This window comes from Salvelinus sp. IW2-2015, linkage group LG2 (genome assembly GCF_002910315.2).
Source record: "Salvelinus sp. IW2-2015 linkage group LG2, ASM291031v2, whole genome shotgun sequence".
Taxonomy (NCBI): domain Eukaryota; kingdom Metazoa; phylum Chordata; class Actinopteri; order Salmoniformes; family Salmonidae; genus Salvelinus; species Salvelinus sp. IW2-2015.
The window spans coordinates 23391186-23407231 of NC_036839.1; the positions used below are offsets into that span (position 1 = coordinate 23391186).

Sequence of the window (16046 nt, forward strand, 5' to 3'; positions counted from 1 at the left end):
GTAGCAGTTACTTCAACTCAGGGTGAGTCCATGGTCATTTGTCTGTGTACTGACAGTCACAGTGTGTGTGTGTGTGTGGTGTGGTGTTGTGTGTGTGTGTGTGTGTGTGTGTGTGTGTGTGTGTTGTGTGTGTGTGTGTGTGTGTGTGTGTGTGTGTGTTGTGTGTGTGTGTGTGTGTGTGTGTGTGTGTGTGTGTGTGTGTTGTGTGTGTGTGTGCAGGCGGCTGGATGGCCTGGTCCTGTGGTCAGTGTGTGACAATGCAGGGCTGCAGGTACGCAGCAGGGTCTGTGGAGCCTCAAGGCTCCGCCCCCTGTGTGGGAAACAGCACCGAGCACAGGGACTGCAATGAGATCCCAGGTGAGTCAGACACACCTTCATCATCATTATCATCATTGTTATCATCATCATCGTCGTCGTCATCATCATTATGTAACATAGACACACACTGAAATGAGCTGTATCATCACACACATAGGGCCAGTTTTCCAGAATAAGCCATTTCCTGGTTTAAAAATCATGTTAAATTGAAAGTGCTTTTAAATCCATCAGTGTCCGGGAAACTGCCCCATATACTATCAAACTCCTCCAATCCCCACCAGACAGAGGCCTTGCCCATCTGCTATCTTAATTAGTGTTAATCTCAGTAAATCAGGCTTCTCAGACGGCTCCTCTGATGTCTCTGTCTGTTAAGTTTTCTTCCTTTATTTTTGCTGTAGTCGTAGTGATCTTTCAGGGCCTGGCTGCCAGAGACAAGACAAGATAGACTCACTAGCCCAGAATACCAAGTGAATTAAATCAAGGCTTCTCTCAATTAATATTAATGTGTCACAACACCAAGGCTGCATCCCGAATGGCCCCCTATTCCCTATATAGTGTACTACTTTTGACCAGAGCCCTGTGCCCTGATCAAAAGTAGTACACTATATAGGGAATAGGGGTGCCATTTGGGATGCAGGCCAAATCACACCTAATTTATTGCAATTTTGGATGAGGCGATAGAAATCGTAAGGTCACTGGGAGTGCGTGTGACACTGCCTGGGGGGAAATTGCCCCAAATTTAATCATTGGATTGTTGCGTCTCAATTAAAAACACACCCTTCCCTCCCTCTCTCCCACTACCTTCCTGATGAATTAGTGGAAGGCAAACGTGGTTTAACTTTAAATGATTGGCTTTACTTTGATTAAATGATTGGCTCAGGCTACACAACATTCAACATTCAAGACATTTACAACATTCCCCTGGAGAAATGATTCATTGATTTGTGTTTCATGATGTTTGCTTGTTTGTTTGTGCTGTATGTACCGTATACAGTATTTCATCTTCCAGTTAAAATGAAAGTCTACTCTGGTGTCTTGGGGTGATTCCAGCTGTGTCTGGTAAGAATCTGCATGTGCTGGTAGCTGACTGTGTGTCTGTCTCTGCATGTCTGTCTGTCTGTCTGTCTGTCTGTCTGTCTGTCTGTCTGTCTGTCTGTCTGTGTGTCTGTCTGTGTGTTTGTTGTGTTGCAGTGATTCTCCCTGCGTCTGGCTTTGATAAGGACCAACAATGCGGAGGTAAGTGGATTGACAACTATCTACGTGTGTGCATGTGTGATCGTTTGTGGGGGGGTTGGAGGTAAGGGGGGGGGTGTAGGGATAGAGCGAAAGAGTTAGTTGTGAAGGCTGCCACTACAGTGCCTTCAGAGAGTATTCATACCCTTTGACTTACTCCACATTTTGTTGTGTTACAGCCTGAATTCAAAATGGATTACATACATTMTTTTCCTCATCAATCTACACACAATACCCCATAATGACAAAGTGAAAACATGTTTTAGAAATGTTAGCAAATGTATAGCTAATTTACATGTGTATTTTGTAGAAGCAGCTTTAGCAGCGATTACAGCTATGAGTCTTTCTAGGTAAGTCTTAGGGTTGTATCACATTTCAGGTAAGACCCAAATGTAGACTGTGTTGAAGTAACAAACAGGAGACAAAGGACTGTGACACATGGATTTACATCTAGACACATGAAAAGTAGGAAGTATACAGAGGGTATGGGACAACAGAGGACYAACAGCAAAGGGGCTAATGATTTTGGAGAAGGGGGGAAAGGTCTCAGCTTCCGGGGGTGTAGCCGCGGGGCTATAGCGGCATGCCAGCACATCCGGCTTAACATCCCTGGGTACCAGGTTGGTGTTGCGGGAAGCGAAGTGGCCCGGGCCTTACTGAACCCCTCCCGGAGGTCCTGGTACTCCGCGGGAATGGCGCAGAGGTTCGGGGCTATTTCCAAGCCCCCAGGGAGACGTCCCGGGGCAGGCAGAGATGATTTCAGGCAATGATCGTGGCAGAACGGGCTCCAGCCCATGATGGCACAAGTAGACCAGTCAATCGAGGGATTGTGTCGCTGGAGCCAAGAGAAACCCAATACCACAAGAACATGCGGACACTCAATTAGCAGGAATTGTATTGTCTCGATGTGGTTCCCTGACACTTGTAGGTTGATGGGGGTGGTATGGTGGGTGACCCGGCCTATAGAGCGCCCGTCCAGCACTCTAACATCCATGGGAATGGAGAGGGGTTGAGTGGGGATGTCCAGCTCGGACGCCAGGGTAACATCCATAAGACTCAAATCGTCCCCTGAGTCGATGAGTATCTGGAGAGACTTGGGCTGATTGCCCCACAGCAAGGTGGCATGGAGAGGGGGGTGAGTAAGGGGAGAAGCAACATTATCCTTAAGACCCACCAGAATACTCATTCCTACCAATGAGCTAGGTCTCTTGAAGGGACAGGTAGCCACATAATGACCGGCAGGCCCGCAATACAGACAACACTGGGTGTTAAGTCTGCGTACGTGTTTGGCTGGAGACAGCCTAGCCCTGCCGAGCTGCATTTSCTCGAGAAGAGGCAAATTGGCTGTCTTCMGAGGCTCTTGGAGGAACTCGGGTAAGCTCGGATRCTCTCGGGGACGAAGACGCCGGGGACTTCCGGAGTTCATCAGATGCAAGGTGGTATCCTTGAGTGAGAGATTGCGACCTTAATCAGACCTCTTCTCCCTCCTACTTTCCCGTAGCCGACCATCGATCCGGATGGTTAAAGTGATGAGTGAGTACTTCCTCTGAAGTAAAGGAACATGTTGAACAGCGCTTCCGGGTTCCAGGCACCCTCCGCTGCTAGCGTGCTGAAATCCACRYCATAGTCCGCCCCACTGAGGGAGTCCTGCCGAAGCTGGAGTAACTTCCGGGCAGCCTCTCTCCCAGACACCYGAGCCTAAAACTTTTCTCACCTCCACCACGAATACCTCCAGACTGAGGCAGACGGTGGATTGTTGCTCCCACACCACCATGGCCCAGGCGAGTGCCCTCTCGGACATCAGCGTAGTAATGTACGCTATCTTCGAGCGGTCCGAGGGGAACGAAGAAGACTGCAGATCAAAAACAAGGGAGCACTGGGAGAGAGAGGCTCAGCAGGTTCTGGAATCTCCATCGTAGCGCTCCGGGGGAYGTAAGCGGGGTTCCCGGGAAACCGGGGTGACGGCGCCAGCCGGGTTACTGAGGGGCTGGGAGGTTACCGTCGTGGTAGGCTGCCTAGTAGGCAACCCATGGAATTGCTCCCGCAAAGCGTTTAATGCTAGGTTGWGARGTTCGGCCACYTCCTGGACCCCTTCCATCAGACCGCAAAGCAACTCTTTGTGTCTACCAATGAGAGCCCCTTGGGAGGAGATGGCGTTGCAGAGCTGGTCCAAGTCTGCTGGTCAGTCATGGCCAGTTCGTACTATCACGTTTCAGGTTAGACCCAAAGTAACCATGTTTATTACAGCAACAGGGGCAGGCAAACGGCAGGTCAAGACAGGCAGAGGTCGATAATCCAGAGTAGTGGGGCAAGGGTACCGGACGACTGGCAGGCTCAGGATCAGGTCAGGCAGAGGTCGGTAATCCAGACTAGGGGAAAAAGCACAGGACGGCAGGCAGACACAGGGTGAGGGGCAGGCAGAGTGGTCAGGCAGGCTGGCTCAGAGTCAGGACAGGCAAGGGTCAAAACCAGGAAGACGAGAAAAAGAGACTGGGAAAAAAACAGGAGCTGAGGCAAAACGCTGGTTGACTTGAACAAACAAGACGAACTGGCAAGAGACAGAGAACACAGGTATAAGTACTCAGGGGATAATGGCGAAGATGAGCGACACTTGGAGGGGGGTGGAGACGAGCACAAGGACAGGTGAAACAGATCAGGGTGTGACAGGGTTGAATATTTTGCCGGTATTWAAAAAAAAATCCATACAGAGAATAAATCACTTTTCTCCCGGGTAACCCTGTATTTCCCGCCAAAACCGTAAGTGTCATTCAAAATGATTATAAAGCATATAAATATGTCTGGTATAACTTGATGCTACCTGAGCCTAATGAGCCATATACAGTATTAAATATATTTTATGAGCCAATACATATGAGCCAATACATAATGTGCAGTACATACTGCACATTATGCACGACAGAAAAACATAAACGCCCATAGATGTAACTAGCTATATGCTCTCTTGGTTAAATAAATTAAACTAGCTCCAGTAGGCTAATCTTTTTGAGTGTTTACTGTATTGCTGTATTGTATAATACTGTATTATATGGACTGGAATTATGCACATCGTTCAAACCATGATAAAGCAGAAGAGAACATACGATTCTGGTGCAGCACATGCGGCCAACAAAGTAGTATAGGCTAGGGAATTAGATATTAATTTTAAAATAAAATGGGGCATATTTGTGTAGTTACTAGGCTGACGCATATATACCTTTCATAATATTTATCTTAATGTTATTAGCCTATCTCTTCTTTCTCTCTCTCTATTGTTGCTTCATTCCTTCCTCGCTTTCAACAGTTAAGGTGAACTAAACTTGTTTCATTTATCTTCATCATTCTAATGTCATCCTTGAATAATATAGGACTAGAATTAGATGCAGAAGGCTGTCACTTCTCTTCATGAAGATTGAATGGTTATGGGTCAGAATAAATAACTGCTATTGCCAACCACCATTGCACGTTCACTCTTCTATTCACTCTTGTGTTTAACATTCAGCAAAAAAGAGCTTGCGTCCCTCTTCGAATAGTCTATTGGTATAAGAAATGCTAAAACAATAATGTCCAGCAAGCCATTCTAGTCTAGCTTTTCCTACATGGGACTCATAGAGCTAAGGAGTGTTTTTTAAGGAGAGAGGCCAGCGGCGCACAGGTGCTTGCGTATTGCGCAAGAGAAGGAGGCTATGAGTTAGATTCTTATTATGCATAACCCATCATTAATTAGCTAAATATAAGGCTAATACTGCATTGAATGTATTACCTGAAAGATATATACAGTATATATGAAACATATATACAGTGCATTCGGAAAGTATTCAGACCCCTTCCCTTTTTCCACATTTTGTTACGTTATAGCCTTATTCTAAAATTGATTAAARAAAGAAAATCTTCATCAGTCTACACACAATACCCCATAATGACAAAGGAAAAACAGGTTTTTAGACATTTTTMSKAAWMMWWTWAAAAWAAAAAAAAACAGATAGCTTATTACATAAATATTCAGACCCTTTGCTATGAGACTTGAAATTGAGCTCAGGTGCATCTTGTCTCCATTGATCATCCTTGAGATGTTTCTACAACTTGATTGGAGTCCAACTGTGGTAAATTCAGTCCTCTGTAAACTGGTCATCTCTGTATACCTGTCGCAAGACCCACTGGTTGATGCTTATTTATAAAACCCTCTTAGGCCTCACTCCCCCCTATCTGAGAAATCTACTGCAGCCCTCATCCTCCACATACAAGACCTGTTCTTCCAGTCACATTCTGTTAAAGGTCCCCAAAGCACACACATCCCTGGGTCGCTCCTCTTTTCAGTTCGCTGCAGCTAGCGACTGGAACGAGCTGCAACAAACACTCAAACTGGATAGTTTTATCTCAATCTCTTGATTCAAAGACTCAATCATGGAAATCTTACTGACAGTTGTGGCTGCTTCATGTGATGTATTGTTGTCTCTACCTTCTTGCCCTTTGTGCTGTTATCTGTGCCCAATAATGTTTGTARCATGTTTTATGCTGCTACCATGTTGTTATTATGTTGTGTTGCTACCATGCTGTGTTGTCATTTACATTTACATTTAAGTCATTTAGCAGACGCTCTTATCCAGAGCGACTTACAAATTGGTGCATTCACCTTATGATATCCAGTGGAACAACCACTTTACAATAGTGCATCTAACTCTTTTAAGGGGGGGGGGGGGTTAGAAGGATTACTTTATCCTATCCTAGGTATTCCTTAAAGAGGTGGGGTTTCAGGTCATGTGTTGCTGCCTTGCTGTGTTGTTGTCTTAGGTCTCTCTTTATGTAATGTTGTCTCTCTTGTTGTGATGTGTGTTTTGTCCTATGTTTATATTGTATTTATTTTTAATCCCAGGCCCCCGTCCCCGCAGGAGAACTTTTGCTTTTTGGTAGGCCATCATTGTAAATAAGAATATGTTCTTAACTGACTTGCCTAGTTAATTAAATAAAAACATTATTTGGAAAGGCACACACCTGTCTATAAAAGGTTTCACTGTTGACAGTGCATGTCAGAGCAAAAACCAAGCTATGTGTCACGTTCTGACCATAGTTCTTTTGTATTTTCTTTGTTTTAGTGTGGTCAGGGCGTGAGTTGGGTGGGTAATCTATGTTTTCTATTTCTGTGTTGGTTTTCTGTGTTTGGCCTGATATGGTTCTCAATCAGAGGCAGCTGTCAATCGTTGTCCCTGATTGGGAACCATATTTAGGTAGCCTGTTTTCTGTTGGGTTTTGTGGGTGGTTATTTTKAGTCTTTGTGTGTCTGCACCAGACAGAACTGTTTTCGGTTGTATCTTTGTTATTTTGTTATTCAGTGTTCTGTTTTGATGATTATTAAACATCATGAACACTTACCACGCTGCACCTTGGTCCTCACCTTCTTCCACCGACGACAGCCGTTACACTATGAGTTCAAAGGAATTGTCCATAGAGCTCAGAGACAGGATTGTGCAGCATTGAATATCCCCAAGAACACAGTGGTCTCAATCATTCTTAAATGGAAGACGTTTGTAACCACCAAGACTTTTCCTAGAGCTAGCCGCCCGGCCAAACTGAGCAATCAGGTGAGAAGGGCCTTGGTCAGGGAGGTAAACAAGAACCCGATGGTCACTCTGACAGAGCTCCAGAGTTCCTCCGTGTAGATGGGAGAATCTTCCAGAAGGACAACCATCTCTGCAACACTCCACCAATCAGGCCTTTATGGTAGAGTGGCCAGACTGAAGCCACTACTCAGTAAAAGGCACATGACAGCCCGCTTGGAGTTTTTCCAAAAGGTACCAAAAGGACTCTAAGATCATGATAAATAAGATTCTCTAATATGATGACACCAAGATGGAACTTTTTGGCCTGAATGCCAAACATCACATCTGGAGGAAACCTAACACCATCCCTACGGTGAAGCATGGCGGTGGCAGCATCATGCTGTGGGGATATGTTTCAGCTGCAGGGACAGTTTGAGGCTAGTATGGTTTGAGGGAAAGATGAACAGAGCAAAGTACAGAGAAACCCTTGATGAAAACCTGCTCCAGAGCGCTCAGGACCTCAGACTGGGGCAAAGGTTCACCTTCCAACAGGACACATTACCCTAAGCACACAGTCGAGACAACGCAGGAGTGGCTTCGGGACAAGTCTCTGAATGTCCTTGAGTGGCCCAGCCAGAGCCCGGACTTGAACCCGATCGAACATCTCTGGAGAGGCCTGAAAATAGTTGTGTAGCGACGCTCCCCATCCAACCTGACAAAGCTTGAGAGGATCTGCAGAGAAGAATGGGCGAAACTCCCCAAATACAGGTGTGCCAAGCTTGTAGTGTCATACCCAAGAAGACTCGAGGCTGTTATCGCTGCCAAAGGTGCTTCAACAAAGTACTGAGTAAAGTGTCTAAATACTTCTGTAAATGTGATATTTCAGTTTTTCATTTTTAATAAATTTGCTAACATTTCTGAAAACCTGTTTTTGCTTTGTCATTATGGAGATTTGGGTGTAGATTAATGAGTACATTTAAAAAATATATATATTTTTTAGAATAAGGCTGTAATGTAACAAAATGTGGAAAAGGTCAAGGGGTCTGAATACTTTCTGAATGCATTGTATATAGGGCTATAAATCAACCTAGAACAGGATTTTCTATTTTGGATGCAATTTGAATGGAGTTAATGGAGAGAGAAAAAGACTGCGAGAGAGTGCCCGCATGTGCACTGATTTAAAGCAATGATATTGGAGTGATAGGCTGTTTTAAAACTCTGCACCTGCAAAAAAATATATATATCTTTACAATTAAAAAACATGGTGACCCTCGAAAGCCAGATGGAGATGGGTAAATTAGAAGCTCATTCTGGCTTTGTGACTGTACCCCTTAGGCTATTCTGCAGAAAATGTAGGCCTACAGTACCTGTCACAAGAAAGAAAGTTACCATGATGAGATGATATTGTAGGTCTACATGCATTGMGAACTGAGCTCCATACTGAGGTGGGCTGTCTGTCCCCACCCTGAACGTTGGTGATTCATCATGCAGAGGCAGTAGAGAAGACAGATTTAGACATCACATATTATTTAACACTTCCATTTCACACCATGCTGTTCATAAAAATAATTTATTATAATTTACCGGTTTCTCACAGTTCTTTATCCCGGGAAAAGTGAGTCGTTTTGGGCGGTAAATCCCGGTAAATCTCGGTAACCGAGTTCCCGCCATTCAGCCCTAATAAAGTATGTAAGAGCTTTCCACACACACCTGGATTGTGCAACATTTGCCCATTATTCTTTTCAAAATTCTTAAAGTTCCTTCAAATTGGTTGTTGATCATTGCTAGACAACCATTTTCAGGTCTTGCCATAGATTTTCAAGTAAATCTTAGTCAAAACTGTAAATCGGCCACTCAGGAACATTATCTAGCACTGTCTTCTTGGTAAGCAACTCCAGTGTAGATTTGGCCTTGTGTTTTAGGTTATTGCCCTGCTGAAAGGTGAATACATCTCCCAGTGTCTGGTGGAAAACAGACTGAACTAGCTTTTTCTATAGGATTTTGACTGTGCTCATAGCTCCATTCCATTTCTTATTTATCCTGAAAAAAAKCCCAGTCCTTAACGATTACAAGCATACCCATAACATGATGCAGCCATCACTTTGTTTGAAAATACGGAGTGGTACTCAGTAATATCTTGTATTGGATTTGCCCTAAACATAACATTTTGCATTCAGGACCAAAGTTAATTGCTTTGCTACATTTTTTGCGGTATTACTTCACGGTGGGGGAGCTGCGAAAAAGAGACGGCTATCGGTCCGCTAATACAGGACTTGTAAAGGCCCAGTGCACTACTTTTGTGAAAAAAATATAAAATAAAAAAAGCTACAGACTGCAATATTTGTCTGCTAATACAGGACTTTTGTGAAAAAGCACCCTCAGTACCCCTACTTCCCACCGCTATGCAAACAGGATGCATGTTTTGGAATATTTGTATTCTGTACAGACTTCCTTCTTTTCACTCTGTCAATTAGGTTAGTATGGAGGAGTACCTACAATGTTGTTGATCCATCCTCAGTGTTCTCCTATTACAGGCATTCAACTCTATAACTGTTTAAAAGTCACCATTTGGCTCATTGTGAAATCCCTGAGCGATTTCCTTCCTATCTAGTAACGGAGTTTGGAAGGACGCCTGTATCTTTGTAGTGACTGGGTGTATTGACACACCATCCAAAGTGTAATTAACAACTTCACCATGCTCAAAGGAATATTACATTTTTCACCCATCTACCAATAGGTGCCCTTCTTTGTGAGGCATTYAAAAACCTCCCTGGTCTTTGTGGTTGAATCTGTGTTTGAAATTCACTGCTTGGCTGAGGGACAGATAATTGTATGTTTGGGGTACAGAGATGAGGTAGTCATTCAAAAATCATGTTAAACACTATTAATGCACACGTATTGAGTCAATGCAACTTATTATGTGACTTGTTTAAGCAAATGTTTTTATTTAGGCTTGCCATAACAAAGGGGTTGAATAATTATTGACTCAAGATGTTTCAGCTTTTCATTTTTAATAAAAAATACATTATGGGTTATTGTGTTTAGGCCAGTGACAAGAAAATCCAAATGTAATCCATTTTAAATTCAGGCTGGAGCACAACAAAATGTGTAAAAAGTCGAAGGGTGTGAATACTTTCTGAAGGCTGCTGCTGGACAAAATCAGGATGGCACAAGCCTTTGAACCAATCATTAGATGGGGAACATGCATTATGGGGGATGGCCATTAGAATGAGGTGTAGGTAGTCTGCTGGGAATGGTAATGGTTTGAAAAGGCTGTGCCGCCACACCATTAGACAGTTTCCAGGAAGTGCCAGGGGAACTGAGAAGAAGGAGCTTGGTGCCCTTCAATAAACCAACATTTTGCTAGCCTGGTCACCGATCTGTTTGTGCTGTCTTGCCAACTCCTGTGGCTATTGAATGACCATAGGAGTTGGCAAGACAGCACAAACAGATTATCGACCAGGCTACTGAAGTAGAGCTTGTTGCCCCTGAATGAACCACCATTTTACTGCAATACAATACCTGATGGAGGACAGAAAGAGAGAAAACGACAGATTACAGGCACAGATAAGTGAACCAAACATTCTGACTGATCTCCTACCATCTGTCGGCTTTGTTGTTTCTTCCCAGCATTCACCTCGCTGCACCTGATAGCCACAGGCGTGTCCTGTTTCCTGGGGGCGGGCCTTCTGTCCTTTCTGGCCTACGTGTACAGCCAGCGCTTCCACAAGCCCTTGCAGGAGTCCGCCGTCATACACCCCACCACGCCCAACCACCTCAACTACAAGGGCAACACTACACCAAAGAACGAGAAGTACACGCCCATGGAGTTCAAGGTATTGTCACAGGTATTCAAGGATTGTCACACACGTAGACACGGACGCACGCATGCAGACACGTGCTTGCATACCCACACCATGAAACACCATTTTCTGCGTAGCACAAAGATTAGGTAACACCAGTCATTCATTTGATTTTGACAGGAGATTCCATATGCATAGGTTTATTTCATTACATTAACTACTGTACAGGGGATAGAGATATGGTGGGAGCTCAGAACATATATTTCTTATTTCTCTTCACCTGGTTTCCTTACTCCACTTTCTGTTCACAGTCTCAGTCCTTATTAATGGCCCTCATTAGCCTGTTATAGCCATGGACTCCCACTGCTGTTTATAATGCTGGAACCAACARCTTTTGAGGAATGTAACACCTGTGTGTGCCTGTGAGCCACGATCTCATCGATCTGTCCCACAATGGCATTGCCCTCCCTGCATGTGGCAGGGTTAGCCCTAGGACCGACGTTGTATCATGTATCATCACCTAGTATACATACTGTTGTTGCATATTATGCGGCAGGTAGCCTAGTGGTTAGAGCGTTGGACTAGTAACCGAAAGGTTGCAAGATTGAATCCCCGAGCTGACAAGGTAAAAATCTGTTGTTCTGCCCCTGAACAAGGCAGTTAACCCACTGTTCGTAGGCCGTCATTGAAAATAAGAATTTGTTCTTAACTGACTTGTCTAGTTAAATAAAGGTAAAATAAAAAAATGATATTGCCCCATAATTAGTCAAGTACTATGCTAGGAGGCTCTTTATCTCAGGTGACGGTTGCTGCTTCTCAGGGTGAAACCTGATTATTTTCTGAAGATGTCAGCCACCAGCTGGCTGAGTGATGTGTTTGTGGCTGAGTGAGGCTGGGTCCTAATGTGTTGCTGAGTCTGGGTCCTCATGCTGGGCCCTAATTATGAGAGTCATACGTTGAGAGCAGTGTCTCATTAGGTTAACGACCAGACCAGGCAGGTTTCATACTACAGGTAGTTAGCTAGCTATTTGCCTGGCATCCTTACGGATTTCTCTAAGTTTCACCATTGAGTGCAGCATTCAGTCTGGTTTAACCAGGCTACCTAGCTAGAGCCATAGGCTCAACCTGAGAACTACTGCTGTTATTGTTGCTTTAGCCATTACATTATGCGGTTGTTTCTTCACAGGCCCTCACTACCCAACGTTGTTGTGCATTTCACTGATTCTGTAACCCATTTACAGAGCCGTGTTTGGCCTAGAGCTGTTAACATACAGTAAATGACATTACTCAGCAGCCCTCCGTAAAGTGTTCCCTTTGTCGGCGCATTGTGGCTTCTAGCCMCCACGACCTGCTTCTAAAGTGCAAGTGTATTAAATTATGTGTGTCCCAAATGGGACCTAATTTCCTATATAGTGTACTCATTTCTCTATGGGCCCTGGTAGTGCACTATAAAGGGAATAGGGTGCCATTTGGGATACAAACTAAATGTTTTTGTATTTCGTTTTTTGGAGGCGCCTACTGTAATTTATTCATGCCTCTCATATTTGTTCATTGATTACGCTTGATGTTTGGCTGCTAAATCATATTTGTTGAAGGGTTGTACCTTGCTTAGAAATCCACTAACAGTACCCAGCACTGTTGCCCACTTTTCAACCTGTAAGAGTCTAATATATTGATATTGCTCCTGTCTGGGTCGTTGGTAAACTAACACATCTGTTACAGCACTGGTATAAAACTCTTATGTCACTGTTATAACACTGTTATGACTGTTTTCTCTACTCTCCCCACCTCACCCAGAAAAACACTTTACTGAACAGTACGTACCTTTTCAACTGATCAGTGTTTTTTGTCTAATTTTGTAGCCACTGTCACCTGTTATGACACTGTCTTCTCTCCTCCTCCAGACCCTGAACAAGAATAACCTGCTCCCAGATGAGAGGTCTAACTTCTACCCAACGCCCCTGCAGCAGACTAACATGTACACCACCACCTACTACCCCACAGCGCTGGGCAAATATGACTACAACAGGCCTGACTCCTCCCCTTCCCCCTGCAGGACCTATAACAACAGCTGAGACACCACCCCCACCCCCATGGCCCCCGGCCCCGCCCACCCAGACTGAACTGAACTCCACCCCCATCGCCATGGTGACAAATGCCATGGTGACTGAACACAACCTAAGACCTGGATCTCATTTTTGCTCTCCTTTCCTTTATCCCATGGTATCGCCCAAATGGTGGGGGGTGTGTGTATAAGGGTATACCTGGAACGTACTATCAGCACTCTGTAGGGGTGGATACAGTATGGATGCTGATGCCTCCCCTAGACTCACTAAGTAGAGCCAGGAACCTGATCATGATACTGGACATCACAGTGTCAACATAGTGCTTTGATGGAGACCTGAAGGAGGATCTCCATAAGACACTATAAGCTACAGTTTGGAGTTGGACAACGACTTATCCCTGTGGAACTTGACAACCTGAGCGCCTTACTGTAGGTGTTGCTATTCAGAGAGGCTCGAGATACTCAAAATGGTCGCATCTTCTCCTCTCTGGTCTGTCTGATCACCTCTATGAATGAGTCTCTATGACACCAACATCCCCTCTGTCTGCAGCTTTTATCCCCATTATAAACTCAGAATTCTCCCAACAACAAATGCAGTTACCGAGAACAACCCCACCGGCGCATATCCTGGTGTCTGTCCTTGCTTCAGTGCTGGGGAACCAAAAAAAAAACTCAATTAATTCAAGAGATCAGGAGGTCAATATCAGTTCTATTGTGTTTGGAGGTGGATGGATGAATGCACTCAGCTCACCTCATCACATGACATGAGGAGGACAAGAACCTGGGACTTCAGCTCTGCCATGTTTTTGGGTGGTACTAGAGGACCAGGGGAACAGAGGCACATCCATGGATGGCAGCGTGTGATCGGTTATGGAAAAACACTCCCTATATTCCTATATTGGTCCACACAGATACAGACATACTCATTGCTGGATAGACTCTAGTTTTAATCTGCTTATGTCCAAACAAGGCCCCACACTTCAGGCTGCCTAGCTGTGTTATGTAATGTATAGGTAGGCTTCCCAGGGAACGATCTGAACATGGGATAGAGAGCTGAGGTGTCTGACTGAGAGAGTTGGAATCAGTTGATGGGATACAGTTGATACAGCTTTGGTTGCCTCGGATGCCTGTCTGTATGCAACAGAGGGGATCATGTGGGGTCAGATTCTATAAAGACTTCTAGAAGGGAATTCCCTTGTTTCTAGAAGGGAATGGATGCATTCTACTGAGTACTGTACCTACCTACTACCGCTCAGTGTGCAAAACTGGACTGCAACCGCATTTTGATATGATATCATACAAGCTAGGATAATAAGCTAGTAGTGTGGCACCTTTTTTTAAGTTGTTTTTTTTATGAGGGAGGTTATTTGTTTAATGCTAGAGAGAGAGAACAGTAGTATAGGAGGAAAAGTTTTATTTTACAAATAATAGCTGATTCACTTTTTAGTTTCTCATCAGTTTCACATCAGAAAATACATTATTTTTAAATTTTTCAAAGCAGCTTAGTAGCCAATATGTATCTGACATATTTTACAAATAAGAACAAAAAAATAAAACACAGATTTATGTAGAAGCAAATATAAGTGACTGTAGCAAATATTAATGGATCCCTCTCTTAACATTGCTAAATCATGCTTAGAAATACTTTGGTATGAGATTAATGTTTTGCTTGTGTGTGTATGTTTGCTTGCTTCGTTTGTGTATGCCTGTGAGCTTGAATGAGGAGAGGAACAGACAACTCTGTATGTATTTTGTACAATGTAAATGTAATGCTTTATTACATATGACTGTATATGACGGGATCTGTAAAGGACTATGTGCATTTTTTCACACATTATGATGATGGCACTGCTGATGTTCCGCTGGGTTTCTGTGTGTTCCACGTATAAGATGTTAATCATTGTAAGTTAAGGAGAGCTGCGCGGTTCTCATGGGGAAGCTTGGATCATAAAGGAATTTGAGAAACACAACTGAGCTATATTTTCTTATTATGCCTGATGTTATGCTAATTCAGCAGCGATGCTTCTAGTTCCTCTCATAGAAATAGAAGGATTTTATTCTATCATTTTAATTCTATAGTTCCGCTATATGCACGAGAGCTCTATCTGTACATAAGAGACAGCCTTCGATCTGCAGACCATTAATGACATCTAAAGGGTAGTATAATGTAAATGTATATTATTGTATAGCTAACACTGTTTTTTGTTTTGTTTGTTTTGTTTGAAGCCTTATAGTTGTAAAAAAGTGCAGCAGCTATGTACACACCAACCATGGGGTTTGTAAGGGGATAGAGCTTGTCAATGTGACTGGTTGACTATGGCCTAGACATATTTTCCAGGGATGTATTCATTCCACCGATTCTGTTGCAAAATGTTTCGCAAACGGAATGAAACGAAGAGGGACATACATGAATTTGTCCAATAAAAACTCTTGTTCTGCTCTTTTTGCTTCCGTTTGGGTCTTAAACGGTTTCCGTAATGAATACACAACAGCTGTTTTGTTACTTTGTGCAGATGTACAGTTTGGCTACATCTTGTGTAGTATCTTAGAGTAACAAAGATAGCCTGTATTTTTAGAGGCACTCCTGCCAGTTTAATACAGAATCAATGTCACCACCACAATAAAAAATGTATAATTAAAAGCCCTACCTTAATAAAACATGTAAAACAAGAACGTGATACAGCAAATGTACAACAAAGAGTCATGTACAGTATTATCATAGTCCATTAGCTAGCTCAAATTAGATGTAATTCTGCTGTTTAGAGCACTTAAAGTAACACCTCCATCCTGTGGTTTTCCTTTTCCCCACATGCCTCACCCACGTTTCTTGGGTTTGTAATTGGCTCCCCCTAAATGGTGACTCCCTCTAGTTTGCTTCCCCTGGCCCTGTAGTCACTTTTGATTGGACAAACTGGATGTCACATTGTGGAGCTCTTTCCCCTGATTGGCTCGGTGCCCTTCTATGCAACTGACCTGGTGGTACTGTTAGATATGTGACGTAGACTGTAATCACTGCCTTTTAGACACTGTGAATTTTTTGGTACTCTATATTTTTGTATATTGTACATTATAAAGGATAATAAACCTTGATGC

At 43.6% G+C, this 16046-nt stretch overlaps 1 protein-coding gene across 1 annotated transcript in view; it reads left to right on the plus strand.

Moving 5' to 3' along the window:
* LOC111972939 (semaphorin-5B-like) overlaps positions 1-16040 on the plus strand; it is a 207170-nt gene extending 191130 nt beyond the window's left edge. Inside the window, 6 exon segments of the mRNA XM_070447995.1 lie at positions 220-237; positions 240-298; positions 300-357; positions 1510-1554; positions 10716-10921; positions 12793-16040. Of these exon segments, the coding sequence (XP_070304096.1) occupies positions 220-237; positions 240-298; positions 300-357; positions 1510-1554; positions 10716-10921; positions 12793-12963 (557 nt within the window). The 3' untranslated portion in view covers positions 12964-16040.
* Positions 16041-16046: the final 6 nt, after the last annotated feature.